The 15,540-nt window shown below is 43.5% G+C and overlaps 1 protein-coding gene across 1 annotated transcript; it reads right to left on the bottom strand.

Moving 5' to 3' along the window:
* Positions 1-7,162: 7,162 nt before the first annotated feature.
* LOC123742444 (uncharacterized) lies at positions 7,163-13,386 on the bottom strand. Its single transcript, XM_045716862.2, has 5 exons — positions 13,170-13,386; positions 12,522-12,617; positions 12,164-12,330; positions 10,432-10,624; positions 7,163-9,882 (listed from the first exon to the last, which is right to left on the bottom strand). The coding sequence occupies exons 2-5, from the start codon at positions 12,559-12,561 to the stop codon at positions 9,776-9,778; spliced, it is 507 nt and encodes a 168-aa protein (XP_045572818.1). The 5' UTR covers positions 12,562-12,617; positions 13,170-13,386; the 3' UTR covers positions 7,163-9,775.
* Between the last annotated feature and the right edge of the window lie 2,154 nt (positions 13,387-15,540).

Below are 15,540 nucleotides of genomic sequence, written 5' to 3'. Positions count from 1 at the left end.
AGGAAGGACACCTGTATCTTTGTAGTGACTGGGTGTATCGATACACCATCCAAAATGTAATTAATAACTTCACCATGCTCAAAGGGATATTGGGTCTTCCAAATGGACAATGACCGCAAGCATGATTCCAAAGTTGTGGCGTAGTGTGTTACTAATGGTTTTCTTTGAGACTGTGGTCCCAGCTCTCTTCAGGTCATTGACCAGCTCCTTTCTTGTAGTTCTGGGCTGATCCCTCACATTCCTCATGATCATTGATGCCCCACGAGGTGAGATCTTGCATGGAGCTATAAACCGAGGGTGATTGACCGTCATCTTGAACTTCTTCCATTTCTAATAATTGAGCCAACAGTTGCCTTCTCACCAAGCTGCTTGCCTATTGTCCTGTAGCCCATCCCAGCCTTGGGCAGGTCTACAATTTTATCCCTGATGTCCTTACACAGCTCTCTGGTCTTGGCCATTGTGGAGAGGTTGGAGTCTGTTTGATTGAGTGTGTGGACAGGTGTCTTTTATACAGGTAACGAGTTCAAACAGGTGCAGTTAATACAGGTAATGAGTGGAGAACAGGAGGGCTTCTTAAAGAACAGGTCTGTGAGAGCCGGAATTCTTACTGGTTGGTAGGTGATCAAATACTTGTCATGCAATAAAATGCAAATTAATGACTTAAAAATCATACAATGTGATTTTCTGGATTTTTGTTTTATATTCCGTCTCTCACAGTTGAAGTGTACCTGTGATAAAAATTACAGACCTCTACATGCTTTGTAAGTAGGAAAACCTGCAAAATCGGCAGTGTATCAAATACTTGTTCTCCCCACTGTATATAGCACTCTGTTGTTATTTCCCATCAGGTGTTATTGTCTCTGTTTCTATGTTCAGATGCAGTCCTTGTTTTTGTATCATTACGTGTTTGTTTTTATTAAACTCTCCAACTGCACCTGACTCCTGTGTCTTTGTTACAGAGATGGCTTATTCTGGCCATCATGACAGCTAAACACTTACTCCGAAGCCTAAGGTATTGGAAGAAAGACTGTCCACCTCCCTTTGATTTGATGAGTGGGCCACAACTATGGCACAGCTGGCTAGCTATGAGAAAGTAACGTACTCTCTTCTGGGTAAACAACGATTTTCAATATACTTTGGGCCCCTTTATTGCTTTGTCTAATGGACCTTAAAGGTAAAAATGGATATAACTGAAGTCCATTTCTATTGTGGTGTAACTGTGAATAATATTTAAATTTGTATTTATCTGTGTTGTTTTTGGTATGTATGTAATATTTTGGGGGTTTTATGTTATTATTTTTAGATTATTAAGTTTTGGCCCATTTACTGATTTTTGATATGCTAAACCTTTTGATATCCTCGTTTGGACATTATTGTGTTTGTCACGCCCTATCTTTTCGTTGGAAAATCCTTAGAGAGAGAGAGAGAGAGAGAGAGAGAGACATCTTCCAGATAGTCAATGTCACACCTCATCGTGTTGAGCTTCACCTTCACTACTTCTCTTAATTCACAGCCCCATAGACATCAGAAGTAAAACCAAGCTGCTGATAGGAGGAGGGGGCAGCAGGAGAATGGAAGAGAGAACAGTAAAATTGTGTTTTGTCAAGAAACCAGCCGGGCAGATTTATTGCACATGTATTGAGTTGTATTTCATGTTTAACTCTCACTTTCACTTAGCTCTGTAACAGTTTTATTTTGACTTTAGACGACTTCTACTGTTTCTGTCCCCACCCCCCCATCTTTTTCTCTCTTTCTCGCTCTCCCTTTCTCTCCCCCCATCTCTAACCATTGCACTCTCACTAAATCAAATAAACAATCCGGTATACTTTTACCAGTTCCCCTTTAACAATAAATTAATGCAGGCTATACTTCTATGAGAATGTATCTTCTCCACTCCTCCTTTCCCCATACAAAGCAATATGTTGGGAATCAAGACCATATGGATTTTGGTCTCGTAAATGTTGGTACTTTTCCCTCTGCTACCATATGTGGTCAACAGAGTATTCATAGATCACTCCCTCTCAACAACGCAGTGTAGCCATATGAATGCACAGACCATCTGGCTGGAGTGTTTCCGAACATATTTAATCTCTCCCTATCTCAGTCTGCTGTCAACACTTGCTTCACGATGTCCACCATTGTTCATGTACCCAAGAAAGCGAAGGTAACTGAACTAAATTACTATCGCCCCTTAGCGATAGTAGTTAAGGATGATATCACCCCCACCTTAGCTGAAACCCTAGACCCACTGCAATTTGCATACAACCCCAATAGATTCACGGATGACACAATCACCATTGCACTGCGCACTGCCCTATCCCATCTTGAGAAGAGGAATACCTATGTAAGAATGTTGTTCATTGATTACAGCTCAGCCAATCAACACCATAGTGCCCTCCAAGCTCATCATTAAGCTTGGGGCCTTGGGTTTGAACCCCGCCCTGTGTAACTGGGTCCTGGACTTCCTGACGGCCACCCCCAGGTGGTGAAGGTAGGCAACACCTCCACTTCACTGATCCTCAACACAGGGGCACCACAAGGGTGTGTGCTCAGCCCCCTCCTGTACTCCCTGTTCACCTATGACTGCGTGGCCATCCACGTCTCCAACTCAATCATCAAGTTTGCAGACAACACAACAGAGGTAGGCCTGATTACCAAAAACGGCAAGACAGCCTACAGGGCCCTGGGGGAGTGGTGCCAGGAAAATAACCTCTCCCTGAACGTCAACAAAATGAAGGAGCTGATCGTGGACTTCAGGAGACAGCAGAGGGAGCACGCCCCTATCCACATCAACGGGGCGGCAGTGGAGAAGGTGAAAAGCTTCAAGTTCCTCGGCGTACACATCACTGACAATCCAAAATGTTCCACCCACACAGACAGTGTGGTGAAGAAGGCGCAACAACGCCTCTTCAATCTCAAGAGGCGGAATAAATGTGGCTTGGCCCCCAAGACCCTCACATACTTTTACAGATGCACCATTGAGATCATCCTGTCAGGCTGTATCACCGCCTGGTACGGAAACTGCATCGTCCGTAACAGCAGGGCTCTCCAGAGGGTGGTGCGGTCTGCCCAATGCATCACCGGTGGCACACTGCCTGTCCTCTAGGACATCTACAGCACTCGGTGTCACAGGAAGGCCAAAAAGATCCTCAAGGACATCAGCCACCTGAGCCACGGCCTGTTCACCCCGCTACCGTCCAGAAAGGGAGGTCAGTACAGGTGCATCAATGCTGGGACTGAAAAACAGCTTCTATCTCAAGGCCATCACTGTTAAATAGTCACCACTACCTTGCCCTGAACTTTAGTCATGGTCACTAGCTGGCTACCACCTGGTTACTCAACCCTGCACCTTAGAGGCTGATGCCTATGTACATAGACATGAAACACTGGTCACTTTAATAATGGAACATTGGTCACTTTAATAATCTTTCCATACTGTTTTACCCACTTCATATGTACATTATAATCTGTGTTCTTGTAAAGGCATATCCTATTTAACTATTGCTGTACATATACTATTCTATCCTATGTATTCTTCAGATATACTACATATTCTGTCCATATACTGTCCAAAATGTCTATACATCCCATCATTTGTATTATTGTATATTGTCAAATATTACTGCACTGTTGGCGCTAGGAACACAAGCATTTCGCTACACCCTCAATAATATCTGCTAAATATGTGTATGCTGACCAATAACATTTTATTTTATTTGTAGTCCCACCTCTACTCCACCACTTGCCCTCAATTTATCTTCCCATCTATTTCTAGATAACTGCAGTACTGCCCTGAGGACGTGTGTAGATGGGTTTGAATGTAGATGGGGGAATTCATGTTTAATCTACCGAAGGAAATGTCGGGTGAAACTTTATCACATGTATTCTTATTAGGAGCCATCTGCACTTCTGTGAAATAGGATGATACACTCCCACATTGCATTCGGAAAGTATTCAGACCCCTTGACTTTTTCCACATTTTGTTACGTTACAGCCTTATTCTAAAAATGAATTAAATTAAATTAAACATCAATCTACACTCAATAACCCATAATGTCAAAGCAAAAAATGTTTTTTTTTACAAATGTTAGCTAATGTATAAATATTAAAAAAACTGAAGTATTACATTTACATAGGTATTCAGACCCTTTACTCAGTACTTTTGTTGAAGCACCTTTGGCAGCGATCACAGCCTTGAGTCTTATTGGGTATGACGTGACAAGCTTGGCACACCTGTATTTGGAAAGTTTCTTGCATTCTCCTCTGAAGATCCTATCAAGCTCTGTCAGGTTAAATGGGGAGCGTCGCTGCACAGCTATTTTCAGGTCTCTCCAGAGATGTTCCATCAGGTTCAAGTCCGGGCTCTGGCTGGGCCACTCAAGCTCATTCAGAGACTTGTCCCGAAGCCACTCCTGCGTTGTTTTGGCTGTGTGCTTAGGGTCATTGTCCTGTTAGAAGGGGAACGTTCGCTCCAGTCTGAGGTCCTGAGTGCTCTGGAGCAGGTTTTCGTCAAGGATCTCTCTGTACTTTGCTCTGTTCATCTTCACCCCAATCCTGACTGGATTGATGCTGCCACCACCATGCTTCACCGTAGGGATGTTGCCAGTTTTCTTCCATACGTGACACTTGGCATTCAGGACAAAGAGTTCAATCTTGGTTTCATCAGACCAGAGAATCTTGTTTCTCTTGGTCTGAGAGTCCTTTAGGTGCCTTTTGGCAAACTCCAAGTGGGCTGTCGAGTGCCTTTTACGAAGGAGTGGCTTCCGTCTAGCCATTCTACCATAAAGGCCTGATTGGTGGAGTGCTGCAGAGATGGTTGTCCTTCTGGAAGGTTTTGCCATCTCCACAGAGGAACTCTGGAGCTCTGTCGGAGTGCACCAGGTTCTTGGTCACCTCCCTGACCAAGGCCCTTCTCCCCTGATTGCTCAGTTTGGCCTAGCAGCCAGCTCTAAGAAGAGTCTTGGTGGTTCCAAAGTTCTTCCATTTAAGAATGATGGAGGCCAATGTGTTCTTGGGGACCTTTAATGCTGCATACTTTTTTTTGCTACCCTTCCGCAGATCTGTGCCTCGACACAATCCTGTCTCGGAGCTCTACGGACAATTCCTTCGACCTCATGGCTTGATTTTTGCTCTGACATGCACTGTCAACTATGGGACCTTATATAGATAGATGTGTGCCTTTCCAAATTATGTCCAATCAATTGAATTGAACTCAGGTGGACTCCAATCAAGTTGTAGAAACATCTCAAGGATGATCAATGGAAACAGGATGCACCTGAGCTTAATTGCGAGTCTCATAGCAAAAGGTCTAAATACTTATGTAAATAAGGTATTTCTGTTTTTATTGTTAATACATTTGCAAAAAAATCTAAAAACCTATTTTTGCTTTGTCATTACGTGTAGATTGATGAGAACATACCCTATTCTATCCTATGTATTCTTCAGATATACTACATATTCTATCCATATATTGTCCATAATGTCTATACATTCCATCATGTTTATTCTTGTATATTGTTAGATATTACTGCACTGTTGGCGCTAGGATCACAAGCATTTCGCTACACCCTGTTTTTGCTTTGTCATTATGTGTGTAAATTCATGAGGACAAAAAATATATTTAAGCAATTTTAGAATAAGGCTGTAATGTAACAGAATGTTGAAAAAGGGAAGGGGTCTGAATACTTTCCGAATGCACTGTATAGTGTATATAGGGCATGCTGGGTCTGTAATGGCACAATTCTCAATACTATTCTCAGCCATGTTTATTTTCATATTGGACCGCCATCTAGTGGCATAAGGTCTGCTCCAACTCTGCTACAGAGACACAGGCAGTACCCTCAGCTCCCTCAGCAATTACAGAAGCGTGTTGGTTTGATCCACAGTGAAGGTGCTCTCCTCTTCTCTAGTGTCAGACTGCATTGTCACAGTACTGGAGCCCTGAGGCATAGGCCCCAGGGACGAGAACAAAACACATGACCTGGTCAAAAAAAGTTTAATGTTCCAAAGAGAGATTTATGATTCTATAATAACTTCCTCCAAAATCTGAAATGAATGTATACTGTACCAACACCAAACTTGCCAATAGCATATATACAGTAGATTGTCTGTGAACATCATGGAAATAAAGTGAAGATGCTGAAATGTTAGCAAGACAAAAATACAATTTTTACTGTTATACCTTTTATTTCTTGCTATTGCATTTTGTACACATTCAGTGGCAAGAAAGAAAGGAGAGAAAACACTGGTTTGGCAAACTAATGTGTACACATCACATTCACAAATCCCACTTTGCAAAGCAGTCAAACTACAATGAGATTTCAGTGCATGGAAGACTAGACTATTATTACAGTGATAAAAACAAAAAGGTACAGCACATAGGATATTTGCTAAGTAAGGTGTGCCGTGTAAGAGAAGCAGAATTGTCTGCAAGGACACAGATACCGATATGAACAATAACGCAGCATTCAAAAAGCCTAGGCACTTGAAGCATGTGCAGATAGCTAGCGCAGTGCCAGTGTAAGCTGTGCGTGGGAGCAATAAGAGCATTAGAATGAGAAAGGAAGAGAATGAAAGCAGCTAATGACATCATCAACTAGACATATTTATCACATCTACATGTTCTTTCATTCTGCACATACCATAAACTAACATCAACAAACTATCAACGTACTAACGACTATCAGGACACGTGATGGTCATGTGTATCAGAGACCCTGGTCCATTTCCAAGTGCTAATTTCAGTTAGTCAGTTTTTTTGTCCAGAAACATTTAGTTAGTTCATTTGATTTACTACCATAACTATCTCATTCATTCACCACCTGATCTTATTATCTAAATAACTTTTCTATCATTTGGGCTTGTCCTAAAACAGCCTCGATTTCAGCGTGGTCTTCTAGACTCTGAACTCATTCACAGTGATTGGAGGTTTTTGAGGACAAAGATCTAGAATGACCTCCATGATGAGTCCTAAAAAAAATTGCTACAAGAATTTTTACATCTGCAAAGCATATGAAAGACTTTTACTTGTAATAACCTATATAATTATTTCCAAAATAATGCTATGGTGCAGTGAAAGTACAATTTGATCAATCATTTTTGGCAAGATACATCTGTAAGCAATTCCACTTAATAATTTTCTTAAAAATAACATTACAAAATGTTGAATATAATTGTTGCCTATAGATTTAATACATTATTACAATAACGAATAATGTGCCATGTGAAGCTGAGTATCAAAACATTTAACACAGTCCTGACATGTCTTGAACTTTCAATGGCTAATCAGCAATCGGTAATTATGCAATACAGGGGATATCACTAAGTGTAATGTTTCCTTTGATATACAATTTAGCTAAGCTCAAGCTTCTACTGTATGAAATCTACAAGAACATATGGGAATGACAAAATGTAAACAAAACTTTCAAACTAAAGAGAGCGTCAGATTTCTTTGCATCCATGAAAGGTTTCTAAATACTTTGAGATTGAAATAAAAGGCAAGAGTTGATCATTAACCAATTATTGAATAGTTACAACATATACCACCTGACATGTAAATATCTTAGTCATTCCATAGCCAATCATTTCCATTTCATCCATTATCTTAATGGTAATTCAGAGGAAATCCTTAATGATGCAATAGGCAGAAATCACTCTGCCATTTCCTAGTTACTAAAATTATAATAGTTGCCCTAATTTTTTTCAAGTACAAAAACAACGTATAACCAGCTCTTTATAGCTGGTGTACAAAACCAAACATAAAAGATACAAAAAGAAACTTAAGCACGGAAAGCATAGACATAGCGCACATAGAACAGATCCACAGTTTCTTAAGACTTTTAATGAGAATGACATATCACATTTCAATGTGAATTTGGTTGGGTCAACCAAAAAGTTACATACAATATTGCAGCTTTAAGTGCCCCAGAATCAGGGGCTGTGAGCCAAATACACACTCTGATACGGTAGTGTTGGCCTTACTTTTCACCCCCCACTATCTCCTCAATGCTACAGGGATGCTACTATGGGAATGGGTGATCATGTCCTAAAGAGATTCACAAAGGCTGCGTTTGCAAACTTGTCTGTCGCCCCTTCATTAAAGACCAAAATTGGTTAATGAAAATTGTGATGAATAAAAAAAGTATGCCAGTTTCATTTACGGAGCAAAAAATATACATGTCACAGGATCCAACGAAAGTGGCGCCCCTCCTCGGTCGGGCGGTGCTCGGCGGTCGTCGTCGCCGGCCTATTAGCTGCCACCGATCGTTGGTTCTGTGTCTTTTGGTTTCGTCTGTCTGTTCCGCACCTGTTTTGTGTCTGTCATTAGTGGGGCCTTATTAGTGTGTGTTTTCAGTTGGGGTTTTGTGTCGGATTGTTCATTGTCTACTCAGGACGGTGGTCCGTGTTTTATTATGGGTTTGTTTCTGACAGTTTCACGAAGAGAGGATTTACCGGGCTGCGCCCCGTGCCTTTTTGTGCCACTTATATATATATTTTGTTCATTGGGAATGTGTTTTTCCCAGGCAGTCTGTCTGTAGCGCCCTGTGCCTTGTGCGGTTTTGTTTTGTGTGTCAAATTATTAAAAGGACACTCATCTCCAGCACCTGTCTCCTGCATCTGATTCCGCCTTACACCAGTCCAAGTCAACTGTGACAATACAGCTGTGCTATATACACTGAACAAATATATAAAAGCAACATGTAAAATGTTTGTCCCATGTTTCATTATCTGAAATAAAAGATCTAATATGTTCCATATGCACAAAAAGCTTATTTCTCTCAAATGTTGTGCACAAATGTGTTTACATTCCTATTAGTGAGCATTTCTCCTTTGCCAAGATAATCCATCCACTTGACAGGTGTGGCATATCAAGAAGCTGATTAAACAGCATGATCATTACACAGGTGCACATTGTGCTGGGGACAATAAAAGGCTCCCACCCACCCATGGCTGTGCACCTGCCCAGACATGTAAAATCCATAGGCCTAATGAATTCATGGTTCATGAACTGATACATAAAATGATGCTGGATTCAAAACTTAGTTAAATAATTTAAATGATTATACAACCATCCCAGCTCTGCAGATTTTGCTGTGAAGAAACAGAATCATTAGATCATTTGTTTTGGTACTGAAGAATTGCAACGTTTACCTGGAGCTAACTCTGCAAAAAACCTGAGGGTTTTCAGAGATAGATGGGAGGGGTTGAATGAAGCTGAAGGGTGGTTCTAAAAATAACAAGATAACTATTGTAAAATATACCCCCCCCCCAAAAAAAGGCTGCTTTTACACAAAGGCTGCTTTTAACTAATCTGATTGTTTAAAAAAACGATTAGTGGAAAAATATCAAAATTGGTCTGCCTGTGTAAACATAGCCATTGTGAATCTCTTTAGGACATGACCACCCATTCCAGTACTAGCATCCCTGAGCCAAAGGGCTGATGAGAGCCTGAAAGTCTGGACGTTCTGAAAGTTTGACTGATATAAAGAAATTGTTTTGACAGGATTCTCACCTGATACTCCAAAAGCAAAGCCTAAAGTATAGAGAATAGATAATACAGAATAAGATCTAGTCTGATGGATCAGTTTTTAAAGTGATCATTGAAGTGGTCAGAAAACAGTGAATATGGAGCCACAGCCTCCAACGTACCACTGTTTCATTACACATTGACTATGATCTCAATAAATTGTAGTTATTATTGTGTACTATAATAATGATATGAAAATCTGTTTAAAAACATGTAACAACATCTAGCTATCTGTACATTGAAAGGAGATCAGGGAGAGAGGAGACCCATAGTTACAGGAAGTGACATCACAAGGGACAGAAGAAATAGCCCAGTATGGAACATCACGCTGAGGGCTGAACAGATTGGAAGAATTCCTAGACAGACAAAAACAGACCATCAGATTTAAACACTTGTACACAAACACAACAAACAAACCCTTGCAACAAATAAAATTGCATTTAGAAAAATGCTAATATTGTCTACTACATCAAGTCATTATTGAAAGATCATGTCATCACACTTCTCTTTCAATTATACTTAGGTACTAGTTTTTGATTTCATACTTATTTTCCAGACTAAAATTACTCAAATGTCTTTCGAAATGCACACTTCATCTGTATGGATGTGCAATAACACAAGAACAAATAGGTCTACATATACACAAAGAGATCCACAAAGAGAATTTTGCTTGGAAATACTTTCATAATTCTTGTCATAATTCTTGTCTACCCTACTGCTTATTTGATTGAGTAAATTAATATCTTTGGGCAACCCACTGAACAACTCCAATGCTGTATATGTTTGCATTTTTTGCAATCATTTATGTTTGTATATGTTTGCACCATCAACTATATTGACTCCCCTCCCCACTCCTATCTCAGTTGTCCTTCCTCCTGCTCATCCCTGTACCCATGATGACTCACGCTGGTGTACAGCCATGCTGTTCTCCTTCCAGGTAGACCCCTGGTACACCCTGCAGGTGTAGGTGTAGGGCTTATCGTCCGCCATCGGAGCCCAGGTAAGACGACACACGGTGGGGTTGACCAGGCTCACGTTGGCCCTCCTTCGGTTGTCTGTGGACACCAGGGACACAGCGTTGGGGTAGGTGCTGCCCACCTATTGTGAATTAGATGTTTTTCTTAATTTACTTGCTTCAGTGTTCTACTATGATTATTTTCAGCAGCGGTGGCTAAGTTAGCGTGGTAGTGGGCATTTTAAAGCTAATTTCTTGCAATTCCACACATTTTGTTATGGGGCATAGAGAACATTTTATAGTTTGAAAACTAATTTCCTGCAATTCTACACATTTTGCCATGTGGCAGATGCTATTCTTATGCTATCTGAGTGACTCAAACATTATAACAAAATCAATGGGGGCCTCATGACATTTTTGGTATTTTAGATTCTCACTGTCTGTCTAGTTTTTCCCTTTGGTGATTGTTAGTTCTCAAAGATGATCTTATTTTTAAATATATTGCTCCATTTCTTACAGCCTGATCAGTTTCACCTGTCCTCGTTATTGTCCACTCCCTCCAGGTGTTGCTTGTTTTCCCCAGTGGATTTATCCCTGTGTTTCTTGTCTCTCTGTGCCAGTTCGTCTTGTATGTTTTCAAGTCAACCAGCGTTTTTCCAGTTCTCCTGCTTTTTGCATTCTCCTTTTTCTAGTCCCCCTGGGTTTTGACCCTTGCCTGTTTTCTGGACTTTGTACCTGCCTGCCTGACCATTCTGCCTGCCTTGACCACGAGCCTGTCTGCCACTCTGTACCTCCTGGACTCTGATCTGGTTTTGACCTTTTTGCCTGTCCACGACCATTCTCTTGCCTACCCCTTTGGATTGATAAACATTGTAAGACTCCAACTGCCTCCTGTGTCTGCATTTGGGTCTCGCCTTGTGCCTTGATACCATTATATTTTCTACATACTTTATATCTGGTTTAGTCATTTAAGTTTACACTTAAACGTCTAAAATCAACAGTGTGCCGCTGCTAAATGCATATAGGGGAAGATTAAGGTTAAATGCAATAAATAAATAATTTAATAAATATACACTGAGTGTACAAAATATTAGGAACACCTTCCTAATATTGAGTTGCACCCCTTTTGCCCTCAGACCAGTCTCAATTCGTTGGGGCATGGACTCTACAAGGTGTCGAAAGCATTCCATAGGGATGCTGGCCCATTTTGACTCCAATGCTTCCCACAGTTGGCTGGATATCCTTCCCACAGTTGGCTGGATGGTGGACCATTCTTGATACACGTGGGAAACTGTTGAGCGTGAAAAACCCAGCAGCGTTGCAGTTCTTTACACACCCAAACCAGTACGTGCGCCTGGCACCTACTACCATACCCCGTTCAAAGGCACTTAAATCTTTTGTCTTGCCCATTCACCCTCTGAATGGCACACATACACAATCTATGCCTCAATTGTCTCAAGGCTTAAAAATCCTTCTTTAACCTGCCTCCTCCCCTTCATCTACACTGATTTAAAGTGGATTTAACATGTGACATCTATAAGGGATAATAGCTTTCACCTAGATTCACCTGGTCAGTCTATGATATGGAAATAGCAGGCGTTCCTCATGTTTTTACACTCAGTGTAAATAAAGAAAGAGAAAAATAAGAGAACGAAAATCTATCAAAAACAATCAAATCCCACCAGTCGGCTGTCCTGCTTGTACTCGCAGTAGGGGCCTAGGTGTGCAGGGTTGTCTTCCACAGGGAACTCACAGTCTACCCGCAGGTTGCGCTCCATGTAGGTGAGGCATGGGTACATCTGAGGACCTCGGGGAGTCCAGAAGAACCCAGATGTTGTGGAGACCAATGCTAGGACGCACAGAATAAGAGGCAATAAGAAACATCCTTGAGACTCACATCACAGGATGTAATGATAAGAAACGTAAACAATAATACAGAGGAAATAGTTCATAGCCAAAGGAAGATTAGAAAGCAGGTTTTGTAGACCCCCCCCCCCCCAAAAAACCCCAGATGATTGTCATGCAGAGTGAGTGCATTACCTAGGACGAGATATGCGGTGGCAGAGAGATGCGACTCCATGGCACCTGCTGGCTCGTGCGTGCTCGGCCCGATAAACTGAAGTATGTTCAGATGCTCTGCGTGCCAAATTTCAACAAAGACCACTGTGAATAGTGGGATAGACTACATCCCTACTAAGAACCAGAAGTGAAATAAAAAATACCTTCACATTGCATGCCTTATCAAGAGCACACGTCTTCCACGATCATGTAAAAATGTAAATCATCCCAACAGGATAAAAAAATATTTTGGCTGTTAAACTCGGCATTGTAGCCAAAATGACATTGGACATATATTTTGGAGAGTAGGCTAAAGAGCCCACACAGCCAGCACAATCTACATAATATTTTCGTCTAAACGGGACCCACACAAATCCTAAGAGCCTGCGGGGAGACAAGCCTACGCCCATGCGGTCTCATTTTAAATAACACTGCACCAAACCGGCTTCTATGAAACAGCACGTTTACAGCATAGCCTTATAGAGAGTTTAAATAGAGGACAGCTTGAAAGCGTCTCGAAAAGGGCGATTTGCTAGAGCCTACTATTTTCGATGGTGCATTATACCCAATTGTAGAATGAAAGCATATAACATTATCAAATAGTCAATCAAATAACTCTGTCGCATTTACCTGATGGAAGGGGGTAACTCGTGCTTCTTTGCCCTAGGTCAAAGCCGTGACGTCCTGTCCTGATACAGCAAAGGCTATCCGGCAAGGAGATGCGATGTAGCCAAGCGTGCTGATACCTTCGTATATACAGTCATTGGCTGATACAGTGCCAGAGTAGGGAGGGCGTGGGCGATTACATGGCTGCTGTGCAGTCCAGCCTGGTTTTATAGATTAGAGGTAACAGTAAACATAAATACACGACACTCAAATTAGTATGATCGAATCAAATTGTATTTCTCACATGCGCCTAATACACCTGCTTTAGACTTTACCATGAAATACTTGCTCAGAGCCCTTCCCAACGATGCAGAGCTTAAAAACAAGAACACAAGGAATAAAATAAAATACAAAAGAATGGAGCTATATAGAGAGAGCACCAGTACAAGACCAACGTGCAGAGGTACAAGGTATGAGGTAGATACACTGCATTCGGAAAGAATTCAGCCCCCTTGACTTTTTCCACATTTTGTTACATTACAGCCTTATTCTAAAATTAATTAATTCGTTATTTTCCCCCTTATCAATCTACACACAATACCTCATAATGACAAAGCAAAAACGGGTGAAGACATTTCTGCTAATATATATATATATACTGCTCAAAAAAATAAAGGGAACACTTAAACAACACAATGTAACTCCAAGTCAATCACACTTCTGTGAAATCAAACTGTCCACTTAGGAAGCAACACTGATGTAACGGATGTCTGGAAGAGGGGACCAAGGTGCAGCAGAGGATGTGTTCATCATTAGAATTGTAATTCAAGAAACAAGAGAACACTACAAAATGAACAAAAAACGACAGCAAACAGTCCTGTTAGGAAAATACTCAAAACAGAAACAATTACCCACAAAACCCAAAGGAAAAACATGCTCCTTATGTGTGACTCCCAATCAGCAGCAACGAGCTTCAGCTGTGCCTGATTGGGAGCCACCCACATGGCCCAAAACAAAGAAATACCAAAACATAGAAAAAGGAACATAGAACGCCCACCCAATGTAACACCCTGGCCTAACCAAAATAAAGAACAAAAAACCCCTCTCTATGGCCAGGGCGTTACAGTACCCCCCCCCCCCAAAGGTGCGGACTCCGGCCGCAAAACCTGACTCTGAAGGGGAGGGTCTGGGTGGGCCTTCTTACGGCGGCGGCTCAGGTGCGGGACATGGCCTCTGCTCCACCCTTGACGTCGCCCTCTTATGTGGAACACCTGGCCGCGCCGAAGGTCTGGTGGGCGACGCTGACTGTGCCCGGCTGGCGGGCGACGCTGACTGCGCCCGGCTGGCGGGCGGCGATGGCTGCGCCCGGCTGGCGGGCGGCGATGGCTGCGCCCGGCTGGCGGGCGGCGATGGCTGCGCCCGGCTGGCGGGCGGCGATGGCTGCGCCCGGCTGGCGACCGGCGATGGTTGCGCCCGGCTGGTGGGCGCCCCTGGTTGCGCCCGGCTGGCGGGCGACCCTGGTTGCGCCCGGCTGGCGGGCGGCGATGGTTGCGCCCGGCTGGCGGGCGACCCTGGCTGTGCCCGGCTGGCGGGCGTCCCTGGCTGCGCCCGGCTGGCGGGCGTCCCTGGCGGCTCCGACGGCACTGACCCAGGATTAACCAGGCTGGGGAGACATGATGGATGCCTGGCCCTGGGCACAGGCACAGGACTCACCAGGCTGGGGAGACAGGACAGAGGCCTGGCCCTAGGCGTAGGCACAGGACTCACCGGGCTGGCGGGCGTCCCTGGCCACTCTGGCAGTTCAGGGCAGTCTGGCCACTCTGGCAGTTCAGCGCAGTCTGGCCACTCCGGCAGTTCAGCGCAGTCTGGCCACTCCGGCAGTTCAGCGCAGTCTGGCCACTCCGGCAGTTCAGCGCAGTCTGACCTCTCTGGCGACTGTTGACTGGCGGGAAGCTCTGACGACTGTTGACTGGCGGGAAGCTCTGACGACTGTTGACTGGCGGGAAGCTCTGACGACTGTTGACTGGCGGGCAGCTCTGACGACTGTTGACTGGCGGGCAGCTCTGACGACTGTTGACTGGCGGGCAGCTCTGACGACTGTTGACTGGCGGGCAGCTCTGGACAGGTGAGACCCACTGGAGGCCTAGTCCTGGGAGGTGGCACAGGACGGACCAGGATGGGGAGACCCACTGGAGGCCTAGTCCTGGGAGGTGGCACAGGATGGACCAGGATGGGGAGACCCACTGGAGGCCTGGTCCTGGGAGGTGGCACAGGATGGACCAGGATGGGGAGACCCACTGGAGGCCTGGTCCGAGGAGGAGGCACAGGATAAACCGGGCTGTGGGGGAGCACTGGAGTTCTGGTACGGACACTCTTTACCCACACTCCAGGCTGA

Source organism: Salmo salar, chromosome 04, assembly GCF_965601325.2.
Source record: "Salmo salar chromosome 04, fSalSal1, whole genome shotgun sequence".
Taxonomy (NCBI): domain Eukaryota; kingdom Metazoa; phylum Chordata; class Actinopteri; order Salmoniformes; family Salmonidae; genus Salmo; species Salmo salar.
Note: the sequence above shows the minus strand (reverse complement) of the source record. Positions and strands in the feature narration are given on the sequence as shown.

What these genes read in the sequence shown, in the direction of transcription:
- LOC123742444 (XM_045716862.2), bottom strand. Translation starts at nt 12,561, where the DNA reads ATGGAGTCGCATCTCTCTGCCACCGCATATCTCGTCCTAG. An exon ending in CACCGCATATCTCGTCCTAG is followed by an intron (nt 12,331 to 12,521) that starts GTAATGCACTCA and finishes TGTGCGTCCTAG; the next exon opens with CATTGGTCTCCACAACATCT. An exon ending in ACAAGCAGGACAGCCGACTG is followed by an intron (nt 10,625 to 12,163) that starts GTGGGATTTGAT and finishes AATTCACAATAG; the next exon opens with GTGGGCAGCACCTACCCCAA.